Raw genomic sequence first — 22,258 nt, 5'->3', positions numbered from 1 at the left:
GAGACTTGTTAGATTGCCTTTAGTGGTAGTTATTTTATTTTTTAAAAAATTATTTATATTGAATAGAGCCCAAGATTGAGAGGGCAGGGGAAGATAGAGAGGGAGAGCAACAGAGAGACACCTGCAGTCCTGCTTCACCACTTGTGAAGCTTTCCCCCTGCAGGTGGTGACCAGGGGCTTGAACCCGGGTCCTTGGGATGGATTTAGAATGCTTTGCCTTGAAGTAGGGTAGGAGATGGAATAAAGGGTCGTAAGCCTGGAGACGAGAAACCCAATCAGGAAATCCAGGCATTTGCCCAAGTAAAAAATTGAAGTGACTTTAGGAAAGCAGAGGCCATATGGCTCGAGCTCCCAGGGTCTGGCATGCATGTGTGTGTGCAAGTCAGGAAGGGCCTTAGGTACTCTGCAGTACTTAGCATCACCCTCAGTTTTCAGCATAGGGAGACCCATGGTGATAAGGCTGCCCCTTGCATCACTGTAAACCAAGTGGCTTGATGCAAAGCCAAGGTTCCCTCAGGGTTGGTTCCTTTTGTGGCTCTGAGGGAGACTCTGTGGGTCCCTGCCTCACCCTGCCTGGATTCTGGCTCTCATCACTGACTCCTTGCCCAGCTCCTGCCCCACCTGCCTTCTCAGTGTCTCTGTGCATCCACTCTTCCTTCACAGCTGTAGCCAGCCCTGGGCTTTGGATTTAAAGCCGGCCTCTCTACACCGAAGGCAACCTCATTTCCAGACCCTCAGTGAGCAGCCACCACTCACTCTTCCTGTTTAGATATCCCCTCTACAACCCAGCTTCTCCAACTTTTCCATTTTCCTGCCTTTAATCCTGGGGATGAAAGCTTCTTCCCCAAGAAAAAGGGGGCCTTTTAGGAGTTTTGGGCATGTGTGTCCTTCCTCACCACTTTGAGAAAGAATCACCAAGGCATAAGAGCTCTGCTGCAGTCTCACCACTGATCTCTTATATTATTGCCCATTATTGCTCCTAACCTTTTTGTCTCTGGGGTTATAGCTGGGGCTTGGTGCCAGCACTATAAATCCACTGCTCTAGTAGCCTTTTTAGCCCATTTTATTGGATAGGACAGAGAGGAATTGTGAGAAGATGGGCAGATGGGGGTGGGGGGGAGAGATACCTGCAGACCTGCTTCACCATTTGTGAAGCAACCCCCCTGCAGGTGGGGAACTGGGGGCTCAAACCAGGATTCTTGAGCAGGTCCTTGCGCTTTCTATTATGTGCACTTAACCCGTGTGCTACCGCCCAGCCCCGTAACCCTCATGCCTCAGACCTTATTGGAGGGGCAAGCTGGAAGGCATGGTAGCCAGAATCTCTTCACTCTCCTCCTGTGATTGAGAACCTCTCCTCCATACTCTTCTCTCTGATGGTCAGACCCTCTGCCTCAACATGTGAGGACGGCAGAGTAAAGTGCAGTAGCTCATCACTGGTGTCCATCCACTCTGTAGCACAGAATCTGTTCACCAACACAGGTTTCACAGGCCCCAAAGCCACGGGCCACTTCTGCACAGAAAGCCATGCCATGGCTTTTCTGACAACCCAGGAGTGGAGCGAGGTGAGGTGAGGTGAAGAACTGTTAAGGGAGCAGGCGCTACACTGCCCAGGGAGCAGACATCCAGACCCTTGAGTCCAGGGCCCAGTCTCCCTGTGCCTTCATGCTCCTCTTGGCAGTAACTTTCCAGGACCATTCCTTAGGCTAGGACACTGCTCACACTCTTTTTTTTTTTTTTTTTTTTTTGCCTCTAGGCTTATTGCTGGGGCTCCGTGCCAGTACTAGGAATCCACTGCTCCTAGAGGCTATTTTTTCCATTTTGTAGCCCTTTTGTTGCCATTGTTATTGTTACTGGCTAGGACAGAGAGAAATGGAGAGGAGGAGGAGGAGGACACAAAGTGGGAGAGAAGGATAAGACACCTGCAGACCTGCTGTACCCCTTGCAATGCAACCCCCTGCAGGTGGAGAGCTGGAGGCTCAAACCGGGATTCTTATACCAGTCCTTGCGCTTTGCATCATGTGTCCCTAACCCGCTGTGCTGTGCACCCAGCCCCCTGCTCACACACCATCTTCACAGCAGAAGGACCGTCTCTACTGAATGCTGCCCCCATTCAACCAGGATCCTGGAGACATAGAGAAATAGCCATTTTCCCAGCTCTAAAACACCAATAAACTGAGGATGGGAACCTTGGGCAGAAAGGATTCAGATAAGACATTGCGGATAGGGAGAAGTCAAGGGAAAGAAAGGGGGCCCAGGGCTCTGATGAGAGGCAAGGAGAAAGGGCTTGGGGGATGGAGATGGTAGTGAAGATCCATGATAGAAAAGTGAAGTGGGGGTGGGGGAGATAGCATAATGGTTATGCAAACAGACTCTCATGCCTGAGGCTCCAAAATCCCAGGTTCAATCCCCCACACCACCATAAGCCAGAGCTGAGCAGTGCTCTGGTGTTCCTCTCTGTGTCTCTCAAAAATAAAATAAAATAAAATAAAATCTTATCTATCTATCTATCTATATGAAAAGTGAAGTGGGGTGGGTGGGAAGTGGTGCACCTGTTTGAGTGTACATGTTACAGTGCGCAAGGACCCAGGTTCAAGCCCCCGGTCCCCACCTGCAGGGGGAAAGCTTCATGAGTGATGAAGCAGTGCTGCAGGTGTCTCTGTCTCTCTCTCCCCCTCCCCCCTCAATTTCTGTCTGTCTTTATCCAATAAAAAAAATCAGGATAATTTTTCAAAGTTTTTTTTTTTTTTAAGTGAAAGAGGAGCCAATGGAGAGGAGCACAAGTCTATAACAGCAAGTGGGGAGACTCGGGCAGGGCATGTGCATAAATGGAGACAGAGGGAAGGAAGGTGCGGGCTGGTGAGACTCAAGCTCTGCCGGCCTTTCCTAAGCTGGTCAGGTCACTCATGGAGAGGGAGGGCGCGTCCAAGAGCTTGGGAGTGCGAAGGTAGCGACCGTGACAGCTAAAGGCAGAGCCAGCAAACTGTCCTATTAAGATCCCACTCTAATATATTACTACTTAATAGAGCAGATAGGGGCCAGGTGGTGACGCACCTGGCTAAGCACACACATCATAGTGTACAAGGACGTGGGTTTAAGCCCCTAGTCCCCGCCTACAGGGGGAGCTTCACAAGTGGTGAATCAGTGCTGCAAGTGTCTCTGTCTTTCCCTCTGTCTTCCCCTGCCCTCTCAATTTCTGTCTCTAATAAAGAATAGAGCAGAAAGAAATGTTATAATTTCATGCAGCGTGTAAATCACATCTCAACCTCTAAAAGAAAGGTGTATTATTATTTTTTTTTTGCCTCTAGGGCTGGGGCTTGGTGACTGCACTATGTGTCCACTGCTCCTGGAGGCTATTTTCCTCATTTTTGTTGCCATTGTTGTTATTGCTGCTGTTGTTGGATAGGACAGAGAGAGATGGAGAGAGGAGGGGAAGACAGCAGGGGAGAGAAAGCTAGATACCTGCAGACCTCCTTCACCACCTGTGAAGCAACTCCCCTGCAGGTGGGGAGCCGGGGGCTCGAACTGGGATCCTTAGGCTGGTCCTTGTGCTTTGTGCCACGTGCACTTAAGCTGCTATGCTACAGCCCACCCTCCTAAGCAAGGTTTATTTTTAAGTGAACACCATCCTCACCTGCACAGGAGTGCACAGCTCAACGTGGAAAAAACCAGCACAGAGCACAAGTTAGTTACACAAACACACTATGACTTATCACTTTTTTTTTTTTTTTTACTCTATACAAATCATTTTGCCTACACAAGGTTAACTTGGAAGTGCCTGCAATAATCTAAATAATTCCCACTTTTATTCCACACCACGTTTAAAAAAATTTCAAATATATTTGTGCCCTGGAAGAGCGAAATAGACAGCAAAAATGGCAGATGCCAGGTTGTACGTAAACAGGAACTAGGAGGCAGAAGAGCCAGGCTAACCTCTCGGGAGCCCCCTGAAGAGCCTGTGCAGAGACCATCACTGTATAGGGGCTGCATTTCCTTCCTCCCCAGAGCAAGTGTTCACGAGCAGGACAAGAGCAAGACCCCGAGATGCTTGTCTGGTGACCCAGGTCAGGATGCTGAGGAGAACATAAGATTAAAATTAATCATCTTTGGGGGCCGGCTATGTGCACACATTGCTCTGCACAAAGACCTGGGTTCAAAGACCCCTGCCTCCCCATCTGCAGTAGGGGACACTTCCCAAGCAGTGAAGCAGGTCTGCAGGTGTGTCTCTGTCTCCCCTGCCCCTCTCTATTTCTCTCTATCCTACCCAGTAAAATAGAAGGAAAAAATGGCCACCAGTAAAAGTGGATTTGTAGTCCTGGCACTGAACCTTAGTGTTAGCCCTGGAGGCAAAAAGAAAAGAAAAAAGTCACCTTTTATAGCAGAGATTAACCCTCACCTAAGGGTGATTTGGGTTTTTTTTTTTTTTTTTTTGGCATAAAGGCTTCATACGTACTTTTAAATTTCAGATAGAAATGGAGTGGGGAGAGGAAAAAGACATCACAGCACTGTCTGCTTGTGAAGCTTCCCCTGGTGCTGTCTACGCATGTGGTGTGAGGGACTGAAACCTAGGTCCTCACACAAGGTCAAGTGTGACTGCCACCCACAGAGCTATCCCTGACCCTGGCTTTGCTTGGTGGTGAAGTGCAATGAACAGGGATGCTGTGCTTTCTGGACTAAGTTCCAGGAAACTTAGTTCTGAGAGGCAACACTTAGGGGCCCTGGCTAGACTTCCCTTCTGTTGCTCCTCTGAGCTGAACCTGGAGGCTTCATGCCTCCAGAGGTGGAGTGGGGGAGGCAGGGGCCCTTCAGAAGCATCGCAAGTCTGACCTGAGCTTGTAATGTGTAAGCAGCAAGCAAGTACTATGCTGTTTGGGCAGAGCACAGATCAGATAGAGGAGTCTAGCAGCACCACGCGGATGTGTAATCTGACATGATTAGACAAGGCTCTCTAGTACCAGAACACTCATAATTGAGACAAAGAAAGTATTAATAACACTTTCCTAACACGGCAGTTAGCCATTTTATATTTCCTTTCTTTAATCTTAGTGTTTTTCAACAAATCATGGGATTTAATAGCGTGTTTTGGCAGATTAGAGGATTTATGGTCCAGATGTTTTTTGTTCTAAAAATGGATTAGGGTGTAAAGTTTGCTGGAATCCACGGAACATGTTGAGGCAAGCCGGTCATTTTATGTGTGATTAGTGCCTGCCTTCTGTCTCACAGTCCCTCCATCTGTCACCATTCACCAATGGATCTGGTTAGATTTAGCCTCATGTCACAAACAAGTCCCTTTTCTGGGCAATTTCATATTATAGATTCAGTTTATGCCATTTTATGCCCTAGTTAAAAAGAACGGGGAGAGTGAGAGGTGAGGAAAGGGGCTTTTCCGTTCAGTATTTGCACACGTTCTTCCCCGACACCCCCCCCCCCAAATGAGCAGGCGGACTGGGTGGTGTGCAGCAGACAAGTGCCCACTGCTCAACTATGTTAAAAAGAAGGTTGACTTCTTAAACCTGTTATTCTTTAAAAGAAATATTTGGCAGTCTTTTTTTTTCTTTTCTTTTTCTTTTCTTTTTTTAACTAACTGGATTATGGAGCTGCAGACCAAGCTGGTCACTTGACCGTCTTATTAAGAGTGTGAATGAAGTGTGACTGAAGTTGCCAGTAGCTATGATTTCTTATCAGACGATTATAGGTGCTTTGTTACATTCTGTGCTTGAGACGTAGACTTGTAACTGATGAAGTTTGTGTCTACAGCAAACCACTGCCACCTGTGGTTTATTTCACCATAAATGGGGGTGAGGGTGGGGGTGGAAATGCTCTTCTTGGAGGCTGAGTGGTGATACACCAAGTTAAGCACACATAGTGCTAAGCACAAGGACCTGTGCGAGGATCCCAGTTCAAGCCCCCAGCTCCCCACCTGTAGAGGAGTCGCTTCACAAGTGAAGCAGTTCTGCAGATGTGTCCATTTCTTTTTTCTACCTAGTAAAAAAATGGAAATGAGGGCCATTAGGAGCAGTGCTTTTATAGTGGTACCACCAATCCCCAGAAATAACTCTGGAGGCAAAAAAGTCTTCTTTCCAGTTTATGATTTATCTCCTCTGTATGTGATGAACTTAGCCATGCAAAATACAGACATTAATCTAACCTTTCTGGTGTCACCGATTGTTCAGTCATTATGGTGAAGAGAGTTAATATCTGTGGCCCATGGTAACCTTCAAATAATGATGCTTACATGAAAAATTCAAAAAGTTGATTTAAATATGTATTGTAGGGGCCAGGAGATTGCACACATTACAGTTCACAAGGACTCGGGTTCAAGCCCCTGCAGGAGGAAGGCTTCACGAGTGGTGAAGCAGAACTGAAGGTGTCTCTCCATCTCGTTCCCTCTCTCCATTGTCCTCCTCTCAATTTGTTTAATTATAAATAGATTTATTGCAAATGTGTTTTTTTTCCCAAATGCGTAGCAGCATTTAGTTTATGTAGCATGTTTGTCAGGGTTCCACTGAGGAATCACTATGCCAGTCACTAACCATTGTCATCCCTCCTCCACAGAAAGTGTGAGGAAGGGTTCTCGAGCTTGCCCAGACATTGGTACCAGTACTCCTGTGTTCTGTCACCTCTCCAGGCTACTTAAATGACCACGATGCTGTCACCAAGGCTATCCAAGAGGCCCGGCAGATGAAGGAACAGCTTCGACGGGAACAGCAGGTGCTGGACGGGAAGGTGGCCGTTGTCAACAGCCTGGGTCTCAACAACTGCCGGCCAGAAAAGGTCAGTTCAGCAAATAGCTGAGGCTCAGGAAAGGCTGCATATGCAGGAGACAGCACGGTGCCTCTCTGCCTGGCTTCTCACCTTCCCTCCACCCTCGGAAACATGGCTATCCCCACCCCCTGCCTCTCTTGTCAGTACAGAAACCCTGACTGAAGCCATCTGGAAATGGGAAGAGTTTTCATTCTCTCTGCCCTTCTCCAAACCATAGCGACAAGCCATTTTTTCCCCTGCCATCAGGCTGTGTGTTAATATGAAATAGCATTTGAAATATCTGAGTTTGGGGAAAACTTTTTGCTTTCCAGAGGTACTTAACTTGCATGTGTGGATGAGCTGGATTTGAGAAGGTGGATGTTCTTTAATCAGCATGGTCTCTGTGTCCACTCCTGACCCTGTCTTAGTGTGTCCAGTGCACATCGTTGTCAAGTTGCACAAGTGGAATATCTGACATCATTTTACAGGATACAAATGTGGGCATCATCATTACAATACCTAAGCCCAGTAAAATCTCAGTTTATTACAGATAGTCATTTCAAGCTGTAGTTGAAGGTAGATGGTATTTTATTCTGAAAAACTGACTTACTGTAGAATGCTGAGTTGGATGTATTTCTGTTGTCCATACTTGTAGATTATAATTTAAAATAGTTACTGGATCTCCTTTTCATAATCCTAGGGCTGTACAGCTAGCCGATAGGAGGGGAAAAAAAACACAAAATATTTAGCTATTTAGCAATAATTTCCATAGGTAATCATCATGGAGAACTTACAAATATCTATCCAGAGTGAAAAGACTTTAATTTGGACCTTTGGCTTTCTGGCCTCCAGATTTTTTTTACGGCATTAGGTGTGTGGTCTCCCGGCTAGCAGTCCACACGGTCAGGGTGCATGAATGCATGAGCCTGTAGCAACCCAGTTTCCCCTCCTTTCTGAAGGTGGTGTCAAAGATGGAGAGGCAGTGCTCACACTGCAGCACACAGGAGGCCCACGGCAGACAGCCCTTGTGGTCTCTCACTACCACACGAGCAGCTCCCGGTGCAGGAGGGTACTGTTTTCTAACTAAGAGGCAGAGGGGAATGGGGAAAGAAAGCAAAATGACAGCCCTAAGAAGGAATGATAGCAAGCAGAAAGGAATTTATATTCAAATATTTAAACATTCTTGAAAGGATGCTTGAAAAGAAATTCCTTTTCCTCTGCTCCCCATGTAGAAATGAGTTTAACACTCAGCCAGATGCTAATGCAAAGTGACTCAAGCTATTCCTCGCAAGCATAGCTAAATTGCCGTTATTTGTTAAGCGCATGGAATTCAGCTGTGGATACAGCAGTTGGTTGCATTCAGCAAGCATCTGTACCCCCCCCTTTTTTAAAAAGCCTCCAGAGCAGAGACAACTCTACCTATCTCTCCCCCCACCCTGTCCCTCCCCTGTGCTGGCTGGGAATTGTCAAGTGACAACCACCAAATCCTTTTGGACAGGAAGCCTTCATCCTGTGTTCTATATACTTGCAAAACAGGCCTTGTGGTTGGATCAGGGAGCCCATTAAAAGCACTTTGATGGTATGGAAATTCATCTTCATGAAGCGCCTAGGCCCCTAAGCAGCATGCTGTTTAGCCGTGGTTACAGATCAGTCATTCACATCGGAGGGCAGTAATTGTGCTGACGGCTTGTAAGGCAATGGAAGTACATAAAATAATCCTGGGCCCTCCACCATGGCACTGCGAGTTAATCTTCCTTAATACAGATCAGCTGTTGTTCTAACGCATGACTTTCGGCCGGCTCCAGTGACTCTGCACAGCCTCCTGAGTAAGGAGCAGGAGCGGAATTGTCTGCATTCACTGGTTAGCCATACATGTCCATTGTTAGGGGGACCTTAGTTTCACTTCTTGTTCCATCTCCAAGGTCTTGGTTTTATTTCTCTGATTAGCACCTTCCACTTGGGTCACAGGAATGAGAGTTGCCTCTCTTGAAAGTGACTTATTGCTTTCAGTTTTCCTTTCTCTTTTGTAGACTTTGGGGGTGGAAAAAAAAAAATCTGTTTTCACATTAATGCTTGCCAAAGTCTATTGGCCAGTTAAGATGCCTCCATTTCCATGGAGGTTATTCCTGGCCCATCTTACCACATACTTTGCATGCAGCCATCTCCATGATCAACTGTAGTCTGTGCCTTATGGGTTTTCAAATGGGAAAATTAAGCCGTCCTGTTTTTGCAATGATGTGGCAAAGTCTTATAATGTGTAAAAGTGGGAAAGCAGAGACTCAGGCCTGGGCAAAGGGACCTAAGCTAGTCCATCCCCCATGTTCCACTGGCAGTCTTCAGAGCAGGTATTACTCGGTTGTCTTTTCCTGTTGAACTACAGCAAGTGTCACGTCACAGTATCTGATCTACATCTTTGCCACGCACAGTAATGATCTCAGCATTATCTATTTTATTTAGTACTTAACAAATAGTTATAGGCTGTGCATCAAAAATTGGAGGTACAAAACCTAACAAGAAAATTTGGCCTCTGTCTTCATAGTTCACAATTCAGATCGCTTTGTTACCTTGACTTAGTCACAGTATTCTTCTGTGTGTGTGAGCTCACTTAGAGGGACTGAATAAATATCCCATATCTCCAAGACATCAGATCACTCATATGTCTGAGTTGACAATAGTGATTCTTACTCTTCCTCATTAGGCAGTATCACTGTGCACAGTGGGTCCATGATTTCCTAATACCTGTCTTTTTATAGATCATTATAATCATCCGACCTTATCCACAGCCAAAGCATGGATAGAATAGTAGTTGGTTGGAAATTCTGCTTCATGGTTCTAAATGAGATAATAAAATAAACTCCTCTTCCAGCTTGTGCTGTGGCCCTCTCATGTCATTTCAGTCCCCACAGAAGGACATTTTCCTTTCTGAAACAATACCCTCCATTTCTTAAGCCTGGGAAGCATGCGACATGCAAAGAGTAAAGAGATAAAAGAGTCAGAAAGATAGAAAGGAACTGGAGCAAAAGGAAAAGACAGGCAATTCAGTCAGGTGCTTTCCATCAGTGTAAAGGTGGTAGCATGACCTGAGATCCAGATAATTGGAATTCTGTAGTGGAGATCTGTTTTCTTGAGCACACAGACCTCCCATGCAGTAACTTGTCTTCACCTTTCAAATAGCCATCATGGTTGTCCCAACTGGAAGGTCTTAATCCCGAAAAGCTGTAATTGGACAGTGGAAACAATTAGAGGTGTGAAGATAGGGACAAATGGTTTTCAGTTAATGTGTACCAAAACACATAATGAAAGTCATTTTTACTGAGACACATTTAATTGAAGACTTCTGAAAGATTATTCATTTCTTTACTTTTCTTGGAAGTGTTTCAACATACCCAAGAACTGTGTGTGTGTGTGTCAGGTTTCTTGGAAACTCTAGGACACAGTGTTATTTATAATTGTCATCTCTGGTTAATTATAGCCTGATTGTATATTCAAATAATGTTATCTTTTTCCACATAGTTCTATTACAGGTTAGTGTTAGAGATGAATAAACAGGTACGAAGAAAAAACAAAAGACCCTCATTTTGTTAAAAAAAAAAAGTATATATCCACTTTACCTCATTGTCACTCAGATATCATAGTTTTGACCATGTAACCAGTTGTGTACTCAGGCTCTGAACCTTGTCTGAAGTTTTAGTTACTCCCTAATAGGTGGTAAAAGCCTCAGTTTGTTCTGACCCCATGAGGCAGTGCTAAGACAATACGCAGTCTCCTTTGATTGAAATGAGGAGTCAATTAGAAAGTTCCCCTGCTCCCCTCTCCCCACCTCCCCATGCAGTCATCCAAGGAAGACGCTGTTCACATTCTAGTACATTAGAAAGGATTTCACTACCGGCCACAGCCCAGGTTCACGACCCACCACACTGAAGGAAGCTTCAGTGTGTGGTCTCTGTGTGGAAAAAGAAAAGGTTTCTCTGCATGCACCAGGAGTTCTAACTTTGGGCTTTGGGCTCAACATAGTTTTGTTTGTTTGTTTTGAGTTGACACTGACACAAGGTGTTATGTGTCCAGTGGAAACCATACCTTCCAAACCCTGACTTTCAGTCTCTGCCCAGGCTTTGCAGATTCTGGGCTGCAAAGCCAGCCCCCAGCCAGCCCAATAATCAGGAAAGGAAACAACCCAACAGCCCACTGTGTCTTTCACCAGCCATTCTCAGATATCTTCAGAGAAACAGATGACCCTTTCCTGTGCTGGCCCCGTCACCTAGTAGCTCAGCTCAGCGTTTCCTAACTGCACAACCACAGTGCTGTCCACTAGTGGTGAGAAGCTGTGCCATCATTCTGCTGTTCACTTGTAGTGCTGCATTCAGTAATTCACAGGAGGTGCTCAACACAGACAGGCTTGGTGTGTTCTGGGCATGTTCAGGTGAGTGAGGCTGAGCCCTTGTGTCCACTCAGCTGGGTGTAGGAAATGCTTTTTCTTAGATTTCTAGCTGACCACATGTTGACTGGAGGTAACACGTGTATAAGAGTTTCAACAAGTGATTCATCTTTGGCACATAATGTAGTTCAGAAGAAGGGGCCTGGTGGCATTATCTCACCAGCCCAGTGACAGCAGATCTGAAATGGCTGGGGTTTTCGTATGTGTATCTACAACTACCCCTCGAAGTCAGGAAGACTGAGATAGGAAAGGTAGGTTTATTTTATTTTTTTCTCCTGAGATTGTTTTCCTTCACACAAGTGTGCCTTTTGTGTCTCAGTGACTTCATGCACCTGCTCAGGTTGCCCCCATAGCACCTCAGTTGAGGCAGGGATGTCATTCATCTGTAGACCATTACTGGCCAAAGGAAGAGAAACTGCTTTAAATTGATCATGAATCATTTTGCAGGTCTGAAGTAGAGATCTTATCCTACCTTCCCTGAGATCAAGGGCAATCTTAACATCAAGAGTATTCTAGAGGGGCAGGGCGGTGTCTCACCTGGTTCAGGGCACCATGCATAGGGACCCAGGCTTGAGCCCTCAGGCCCCACCTGCAGGAGTGAAGCTTTACAAATGGTGAAGCAGAGGTGCAGGTCTCTCCACCTCTCCCATCTCAATTTCTCTCTGTACTATCAAGTAATAAAGAATACTGACAGGAAAGAAAAGGAAGACTAGAATGTCATTTGGGCAGCAAAAAACCATTGGCTACATCATAAGAAATGATATGCACAAACAGAAAAAAAAAGTTGTTCTTAACTGTTTCACACTTGTGCCTTCTCATTACTTTCGTTCTCTAACTACTGTCTTAGGTTTTACCCCTTATTTTTGGCTCATGAAGAATTACATTACAGACCTGTGTGCACTAGAGAACTTTGTCTGGTGACCAGTTAGATCAGTGAATGTGTCCACACACACTGCATGTCAAGACTGGCTTCTGTATTGCTTTTCAGATGTATAAAATGTCACTCAGAGTGGACGTGCAGGTGGGTGCATTTCTTAAAGAATCCACTCACTGAGTATCAATTGCCTGCAGTGTACCTGAAATGAAAACACCTAAACAGGCTCTGAACTCACCTCATAGTTGTTGGAAAAGTCATGACACATTTCTTCAGTTTTTCTGTGCAAAAATGCATTGACTTATGTTATGCCATTATTGCCTCCAGGATTATCATTGGAGCTTGGTGCTGGTCCTATGAATCCACAGTTCCTGGTGGCTTTTTTGTCCCCCTTTTCCATTAGATAGGACAGGGAGGGGTGGGAGACACAGGTACAGGAGAGGCACCTGCAGACCTGATTCAGAGCTTGTGAAGCCCCCCACACACTCCCTGCAGCTGGAGATCAGGAGTTTGAACCCTGGTCCTTGTACATGGTAACATGCATGCCCAGCCCCCATCATGAGTTTCCCTACTATCAACGATCTTTACAAGATTCCATGAGATTAGACAAAAATGCAGTAAATAGCACATTTTAACTAGTAATGTACAGTTATGACATTAGTTTTAGCTTTTGTATGTCAGTTATAATCCTAAAAATGCCAGGGACCGGCTTGTAAACACAGGTTCCACTTACGACTCTGGCCCTTGGAAACTCAGGACCTCCTCTTTTTCTGCCATTGTCAACCCTCCCCTTTCAGCAGAGCGCCAGACATGAAGTGACAGTGACCAATGCTGACTTAATGTGCACATTTAATAATGAGAAAGAAAAGTCTATCAGTCCCTGCTCTTGTTACAAATGGCAGTAAGTGTATGGGCTGGCAGCCTGTAATAATTTTGCATCCATCATTCTTTCCCGGCGCTTCCCTGGCAGTCTGATGGATGAGTCTGCAGAAGCTGATACGGTGTGTGGACTGAACGTTGCCATTCCCAGCTGCCCCTTCCTTCGGGTGGGAAGGGGGCGTGCATCAAAGGTGTGGCTCTGGAAAGGTGACTGAGGGAAGGCATGTCTCTGCAGTGAATGACTTGTGGGTGGCTTTTGTAAAGACTGCCTTTAGCTCAAAATGAATTAAGAAAGTCACATTAGAACTTGATACTCCAGTGGTTAAATAAGAACTTTGGGAAGGTGGAAGGCCATCCAGGCCATTCCAAGGTAAAGGAGATCACTGCAGCCCTGTGGCAGAGTGCCTGTGTCACCCTCAGGTCACACAAACTACTCACCGTGCTCCTCTGATAAAGGTGAGCGCTTGTTTCTAATCTCTACATTTACACTTCATTACTGGTGACCTTACAAGACACTGAAACAAAGTCTGAAGTTGACCATTCCCCTGTTTACATCTGGGGTTTCTGTGCCCTAAAGTTTCACGGGAAGTGAGCAGAGAGCTGCTTTCGAGGCAGCTGGCTCTGAGGAAGTCTGCACCAGCATTTCCTGTCCATGTTGGCATTTGCTCCATAGGTCTTCTTTTGTTTCTCCTCCACACAACTTTAATTCTGAGTGTTTCAGTGAGGGAACCCTTCTTATGGGACAGGAGTGGAGAGGAAAACCCCCTTAGTGAATATTATCAGCACAGAGCAGCCCGTTTTCAAAGACCAGGACAAAACAGGCAAACAGGTATTATGTCATCACCCATCCATCACTGCACATGTCAGCCTTTCAATAATCCCCATCGACATTCTTGACAGGCTGGTGCATGTTCAAGGGGCTGTGTGTTTCTACAAATGGGGCAGGGGCTGTCTATAGTCCTTTGTTCCTGGTGGTTTTTCTTTTGCGTTTTTTTTTTTTTTAAGGGGCATTTAATTGAAATCCATGCAGAGTCTGCAGCCTGCAAAGATCAGAGCTGTTTTCGTCCAGCAGTGGTAACTATGCATTAAACATTTTGATTTGTTTGAGCTTGAAGTTGAGTCCTTTTCTGCCATTTGCTTCATGGAGTTTGTGTATATTTACAGCCTCTGCATTTAATGGCCACATGCCTTATTTTCACAGATGGCCAGTAGAAGACTTTTTCTTTCTCTTAGTATAGCCCGCTTTCAGTTTTGCTACATTTGTCACAGTGCCACTACTTGCAGCTAGCAAGTGCCCACGCTTGGTGGGGAGCAATTATGGTGTGAGTTTTGAACGAGCTTTTTAAAGTGTTTTTTTTTTTTCCTCCTGTAAACTTTTTATGGTTTAATTTCCAAGCCTAGAAAAGCTGTGCATGTTTTCAAACAGAGAGTCTTGTGTTCTTTACATCATTCTGGGAGAGGGGTTAGTGCAGGATGGTCCAATAAAACGAGCCACGTAGGGCCATGCCAAACCGGGCTTTCAGAGACATCCCGGGCCTCTCTGGTGATTGAAGCTGTCTGTTCGCTTTGGGGTGTGATGACTCAGTAGTATTCCTGGGGGGAGGGGGACCACAATCAAGATGGTTTCTAAGTCTATTTTTGTGGTGCATAGATACAAGGCCAGAACAATAGGCACACCGAGCTGAGAGGGCGAGCAGTTTTAGCTTTAAACACCTAGCCTGGTAAGAATGGGCTCTCCAAGCCGTGGCTTCTACATTGCCAAGTGCTTATGTTTGAATCCCAGCACCACGTGGGAGCATCGCTCCATCTCTCTCTCTCTCTCTCTCTGAATTGAAATGCTGCCCAGAGAGGTAAAACCACAGGTGTGCGTGTTTCCTTTCTTCCTCTAAGCTCAGATCCCAGTCTCCAGAACCCTCATACATAGACGCTGAAACAGACATTTTTAAGTTATCCCCTTAACTCTGTAGAAACATTCTCTCTCATTGTTCATTGTAAGCTATTTTGCCAGTACAAATTAAAACTTGAGGAGAAACACTCCAAATCTAGTTTTTTTCTCCCTCAAAATATCTCACTGAAACTTTGCAAGAAAGACTTGCTTATGGTTATTTTGTTTTAGACTGTTTAAAGGATTTCCACATCATATTTTTGTCTCTCACTGTAAACGTCTTTGCTTCATTTTTTTTTTTTTAATGAACTGGAGAAAATTACAGGCATTTCAGTGGCAGATCAGCTTGTAAATTCAGATCATGTATATTGCTGGGTACACTTTTGTGGCCTTGCCACACACTCACAGAAACTCAAACAGTTACAGTAGGAAAGACACTCAATTTGTATTTTCTAGTTAGTTTCCCTCCTCCCTTCCTTGAATAAACTAGGAAACCGAAGAATCTGTTGAATCAGACTCACTCTGTTTCATGAAGCAGTTACGGTAAAGGCTGTGAAATTCTAGCTATTGTTTAAAAATGAAACGTTAATACCATAATCTTTTTTTTTTTTCTCCCTTCTCCTAAAACTACCCAGATAATTGAAAAGCTAGCTGTTGCCCTGAAGTCCCCATTCCTACTTGTGAGTTCTGGCCTTCCTAAACCAAGCCATGATTCTGTAAAATACTCCCAATCATATTACTAACCTAGGCAACTACTAGATACCAAGGCTTACATCCATAAGAACATCGACAATTTTCTTAGGTCTTATTCTATGAAAAGGAGAAATTCAAGAGAAAGAAAAATAGAGGCACCTCTGTAGCTCAGTAGCTGAGCTGCACATTGTAGATAGAACGATGATCGTTCAAGGACATTCATGTTTCCTGTTTCTTGGTGTGTACCCCTCCCATCTTCCCAACATCCTGTGAGGGTGTGGGTTTTATTGCTCTTTCTTGGCCTGTTATTCTTACATGAACGTTTTGGATGTGACCCAGTATATCTAGAGGTACTCTGCTTTAAAAAAAAAAAAAGCCCTGTGTAGATTTGAACTGTCTGCTGACCACAGAGAAGCATTTGAAATCCTAGGCCCAAATTTGCTTCCTGTCCTGTCTTGTAAGCCCCTCTGTGAATACTGAGAAAGTGCAGTACTTGATTGTGAGGGGACCTTTTGACTGAATATGTATGTTAACACCTCTACTATCCTCTCAGCACTAGTCTGTTGTCTGGGAATGAAACTACTAGCCTTGAGTTTGAACAGAGCTCTGCCTTCACCCACTACCCACATCTGAGAACCGATTATTGGCAGATAGCTGCCTCACCAAAAGTGATTCAATAACCAGATCTTTCATATTTCAACATAAGGATGTGCTGATGGAATTCAGTTCTAAGTGGGGGTACTGTTAGATTTTTAAACGAATCAATTACCAACTATTGAGAGAGTTACTTATTGATAAGGAGTTGGTACAGGTTGAACACATCAGAATTTTAGTTGGTGGGCCAGATGGTGGTGCACTTGGTTGAGCACACGTTACCACACACAAGGACCTAGGTTCAAGGCCCTGGTACATTCCCCCCGCCATTCCCCGTGAGGGTATGGGGGGGAGCTTCACAAGGATGAAGCAGTGCTGTAAGTGTCCTTCTCTCCCCCTTCCATCTCAGTTTCTTGTCTCTGTAGAATAAATATATAAATATACAAAAAGAATTCTCTTACTAATTTAGTTGTATTTTAGGAGATTGTGTAGAGCAGGACATAGATAATGGAAACATAGGGTTGAAAAGGCCCTTGGACTTATTAGTCACCTGACTCAGAAAGGTTGTGTCAGCATCTCAGAGGTGCTGGGCAGTAGGCATGTGGGCCCAGCACTTTAGATCTTCCAGAAAGTAAGTCTTGACAATATGTCATCATAACTTTTCCAATAACTCATTGTGACCCAGGTAGTCATAGAAACTTAATCCAAAGCTGGGTAAACTTCAAAAACTTACAGTCGTGAGCTCTCCCGAGTCTGCTTTCTAATAGGAAAAGATAGGGAAAGAGCAATGTAACATCTTTTCTAATGGATCCATGCCAGCTTTCGCTGTGTTCTTAGTTATTCCTTACTGTAGTCATATTTATTTTCTCCAGAACTGGCAGTCATTCTATCTGTGACAATGAGAATTAGTTGCCAACTTTGTTTCACGCGCACACACACACACACACACACACACACACACACACACACACACACACAAATCATCTCTTTAAAGTTATAAGCATGGACTCAGAATTTACCTACAAGTCATTGTACTGTCTTGGAAAATTATTCACCTGAACTGACTCTGGAATTGATAGCAACTATGTGCTTCCTCCTAAACTATTCTAACATTATACTTACTCAGTAAACTTGATCTGCCTGTCCTGTCTGTCCTTTTTAGTTAGATCAGATTGCTCAGTGAAATGAAGTTCACAACATTTTTTTTTCTAGAGTTAAACACTGCATGAAGCTATCTATCATACACCATAAAATGAAATTAGATCGTGGAATGAAATTACGGTTTCTACTCACAATTTTATCCACTGAAGGAAGTCACAAAATTTGGAAAGGGATGCAAGTCAGGCTTCAATAAAGCCTATTTTGTAGATATATAGAGCACTGGACATTTATGGACTTCTCCAGTCTTTTAGCTTATTTTCTAATAGAGAAAGCAAATGGGAAACTAATTTAACAAGCATTATCAGATTTTAATTTCCAGTAGTATCTGTGGACAGTCCCAACATTTGACCAGAAAAATATTTTTTGCAAGCAAGTTTTTGCAATATTTGAAAATAAGTTTCTTCTCCCACTTGCACTGTTAGATTATGGGGCTGAGGGGTTGTTTTTGAAAATGGCCATCTCAATGAGCATGGAGAAACCAAAAGGCTGAGGAACTGGACACATGCCTTCATTATAGTTTATTGAAGTTGCTTAAAAAAAAAAAAAACTCCCACTGATAGATAAGTCATTATAACCTTGTAAATAATCTTTCATCCTCTTTGGTGGTCTGTGAGGTTCTCATAGTTGGAGAGTTAGAGACCTCTTCTGTGTCTTTCTTCTTCCTGTGTCATTAGTGTAGGAGGCCATAAAAGAGTGCAGCCAGAAGGGCTTTGACTTTCACTGAGTCAACATTTGACAGTCACACTCTATTCTGTCATTTCATGCATGCGCCTTTTATGAGTGTTATAGCTTTGTGAGCTTTATTTTAGGGACGTTCGTTATGATAGCTGATCCACAACCCATCCCTGTGTGGCGTGTATCTGTCTAGTAGAAAGCACAGAAGCCATCTACTGGTGTACTGTTCAGTGGAGGGTCAGGTGACTAAGCAGACACCTGCCTCCTCTACAGCACAGCTGGGTGGGGGTCTGCTTTGTTTTGACCTCTGAAACAACAAAGGATGCTCCTTTGAACCTTTACAAACACATTGCATTTTCACTTGCTTTCTGGATAAGTTGAAGAAATGGAATCAGAAAAATCCGTCAACATGTAGCCCTTATGTCTTATGGAATGGCAGACGGTTGTGGCTAAGCATCAGATTAAACTCTGTCAGTCATGTCACAGACAATGAAAAATCTGAACAATTTCTAGAGTTGCTACCACAATTGTCCCTTTCTGAGTGGTCACCTGTTCACCCTCTACCATAGAGAACAGAGGCTCACAACCTCGACTATGTCTTTCAGTCCCACCTCTCTATATTAAATAGATGAGAAGAATTCTCCCAGTTTACCACCATCTGAGCTTTGTCAAGTCAGGCTGGTTCAGTATTATCTATACCACTGCTAACACAGATCTATACCTCCTCAATCCCTGTGAACTAAGATATAAACTTTGACTACAGGATTGATTTTCATATAGAATCACAGTGCAATTATGTAGCCACTGAAATTTTGTACAGCATATGTTGGCCATACAGCCATGAGATGAGTCACTTCCTTGTCCTCAATTTCATGTGTTCTGAATGTACTTTGAAGGAGTATTAAACAAACAAACAAACAAAAAATTCTGGCAATATTTTCAGTAAGGATCCCCCAAACTCTGCAGTTCACTATGCTGACTTTCATTCCATCTCAGGATAACTAACTGACTTCTTTAAAATGGCCTGTGGATCTTCTGCTCAGCATTTACCCTTGGTTCACACAGCTGAACTCAGATAAATGCACATCTCATGATTTTTCTGGTTGTCTTCATGTTTTGGTTTCTTCTTGGCTTTCTTTCAGAATGATCAACACATGGCAGTATTGCCCTAGACAGTGTCACGGCAGCCCACTATGTCCAGCACAAGCCCACAGACATGCAGTGAGGGCCTCATTACAGGAGCCTAGCAGATCATGCTGATGGAATGTACTTGGTTAATGTAACTATCTTCTGTAACAGCTCCATTTACTACAAAGAGTCTGTTAAGTAGGTGTCCTTGATGCTCCTGAGCTCAGCTGAGTGTCTACAGCAGACTCTGCAAAAGACCCAGAATAGATTGGACACTGGAAAATAGCAGCTTCACACCCAAAACAGATTAGGCCAGGTTCTCTCTCTTTAATCAGAGCACTGTTCAGTTCTGGCTGATGGTAGTTCTAAGGATTGAACCTGGGACTTTGGAGCCTCAGGTATGAAAGCTTTGCATAACTGTTATGCTTTCTCCTATGTTCTCCATTTTTACATATATATTTTATTTAATCTTTGCTACTCTATAGCCCTATAGAACTAGTTAAACTTTGTTTCCAGTTTTCCTGCTGTATTGGCAATCAAACCTGTTTCTCTACAAAACTGGATACATAATTCAAGCTCCAACGTCCCAGGTTCAATTCCTAGCACTACCATCAGCCAGAACTGAACAGTGCTCTGGTTAAAGAGAGAGAGCCTGACCTAATCTATTTTGAGTGTGAAACTGCGATTTTCTGGTGTGCAGTCTATTCTGGGTAAAGACCAAGAGTCCAGAGGCCACTAAATTAAGGGACTTTTTTTATCTAGTGAATCCAGTTATGATAATGTCTTATCAAGCTAATCCATACACTAGATGCATAATTTGAATACCCTACTGACTCTTGGTGGGAGTGTTAATGGGGCCTTTACCTGCAAAACATAATAAGACAGGAGAGAGAGAACCAGGCATCATTCTGGTACATGTGCTGCTGGGGATCAAACTCAGGACTTCATGCTTGAGAGTCCAATGCTTTATCCACTATACTACCTCCCGGATCACAGTAGACTATTTTCTATGAATATTAAAATTAATGACCTATAGCTTATGTGGTTCAGTCATACACTAACACTGGCAAATGTTATCAAATGCAGTTGGTGCTTTTGTTAAAACTTAACCACATCATTCTCCAATACTGCTACAGTATGCTAGACACAGTTGTAAGCCTGTCAGTGTATGCTTTTCTGCTCTTGAAATCACCCAGTTACATCATTTGGAAGCATCTGAATGTATCTCAAGTGATTTCGATTAAGCATTATTTTTTCCTTGGAAATAATTTTGTTTGTAATGCTATGTACTCCATGAATTCAAATTGTGCACTGCATGGTTCTAAATGACTTGATGCCTTTGCAGATCTAATTTTGGTATATTTGTATCTCAAATAATTCGCCAACTCAATATTTTGGCTTAGCAATCCAAATCAAACCATGGTCCAAGTAGCAGGCACTCACACTGAATGTACAGAGACTTGACAAGCAATTAGCAATGAATATTTAAATGTCTTCATTACCCTTGCATGAGGAATGCAGATGGCAACCAGAGGGCATGCCGGAGAGTTATGTTTCTATCATTGGGTCACCTGACGACTGGAAGACTTTCTCTGGGCCCTGCGCCACTTCAAGACTTCTCCTGTCTTGTTAACAAGGAAACTGGCATTCCGAGCATTATAAGACAGGTTGTTTCCATGGAATGTCAGTGCACATTTTGTGACTGGGGAAGGTTGTCTCTAAGGATCCTGGCATCTCCTTGAGGCATACCAAACCCCAGCGCCAAGACCATAGAGGAGCTCTGAGATCCAGAGCCCCTTCAGAACTCCTGCCATCCTCTGAGTCCCCTCAGCAGGCCCAGCCAAGGTCAGCCAAGACACAGGCAGCTGCCCCTTCCAGAAGCTTCCGGATCTTATATCCAGTCCCAGAATTCTGAATAGTCAGAATTTCCAGATTGGATGCTGATGATAAATTCTCTCTCTTTAAAGGAAAAAACGACACTGGAGAGTCTGACTCAGCAACTGGCAGTGAAGCAAAATGAAGAAGGAAAGTTCAGCCATGCCATGATGGATTTCAACATGAGCGGAGATTCTGATGGTCTGTGAAAAACTAACATATCTTCCAGTGGTGTGCAGAGTGTTTGTTCAGTGCCAATTAAACTGCCAAGTCTAGAGGGGACGTTCCCTTCACATGCAGTGACTAAGCCAGGGTTGACAGGCACCGAGGAGTCAGTTCCCTGGGCCCAGCACTCTGCAGAGCGCCTCCGGTGGGCCCTTCCCTCAGTCCCCAGAGTGACGTGGGAGACAGGCACCATCACAGACAGACAGACCTTAGCAAGTTCAAATCTCTTCCCCCAAGGATATAGGCTGTGAGTGCCAAGAGACAGGTATGAGATTGTTTTCTGGGCCAGAATGCATGGCCCAGGGCACAGGACAATAATCTACATAATGGACTGCTTCCCGCCTACCCAGCCTGCAGTGTGGCAGCTTCTAGAGCTGATCCACCTGCTTCCCTCTCCTGCCCTCAGTGACACCCCCCACTTGCCCTAGCACAGCCAGAAGCCAGAGGAAGCCCTGCCCAGAACTTGGTGTCCTCTGTGTAGCGCACAGGCTGCACCCGGACAAGCCAGTGAGAAGCTGACTGATGGGGGAGGTCCACTGAAGTCCCCCCCATACACTGTGCCTTGGGCCAGCTGTGCTTTATTTTAAGTTCAGTTCCGTATTAGCTCAACCCAACTTGAGCATTTGTTAAACATAGTTCTGGCAAAGCCCATCATTTGGATGTTCAAGGAAAGTCTGCATTTTTCTGAACTACTGCATCCATACGTGCTCTGTTCTCTGCTTTGCTTGCCTAAGACACACCTGGTCTACATACATTAAAAAGCTTGTTTAGCTTTGATGAAGTTACATCATGTTGGTTTTATCGATATTACTGTAAGGTGAGAGAACAAGAAAAGGCAGATGTGCCCATGATCATTTGCTAGTTACAAACCTGTTTTAGAAAGACATGGCCATATATTAGCACTCATTTCTGTCAATAAAAAGACAATTACTGGCGATGTCACATTTCATAAATTTTGAGCGTATCAGCACAGTAAAACATACTCATGGTGATTACCTTTAAAACACCAAGTTTCTGTGGCTGCTGTCTGTTCAGTTCATCTGTGCTCACTTGCAAATCATGGAGCAGTCTACATCAAAGCAAGGAGCCTACT

General features: G+C 44.3%; 1 protein-coding gene across 11 annotated transcripts in view; it reads left to right on the top strand.

Annotated features, from left to right (window-relative positions):
- The window catches only part of SOX5 (SRY-box transcription factor 5), a 1,357,610-nt gene that overhangs the window by 1,321,376 nt on the left and 13,976 nt on the right, over window positions 1-22,258 (top strand). For all 11 annotated transcript variants that reach the window (XM_060194518.1, XM_060194519.1, XM_060194513.1 and 8 more), the window contains 2 exons: window positions 6,626-6,771; window positions 21,033-21,141. In XM_060194518.1, coding sequence (XP_060050501.1) covers window positions 6,626-6,771; window positions 21,033-21,141 — 255 coding nt within the window. The remainder of the gene's footprint in view (window positions 1-6,625; window positions 6,772-21,032; window positions 21,142-22,258) is intronic.

The sequence above is a fragment of the Erinaceus europaeus genome, chromosome 7 (genome assembly GCF_950295315.1).
Source record: "Erinaceus europaeus chromosome 7, mEriEur2.1, whole genome shotgun sequence".
NCBI lineage: Eukaryota > Metazoa > Chordata > Mammalia > Eulipotyphla > Erinaceidae > Erinaceus > Erinaceus europaeus.
Note: the sequence above shows the minus strand (reverse complement) of the source record. Positions and strands in the feature narration are given on the sequence as shown.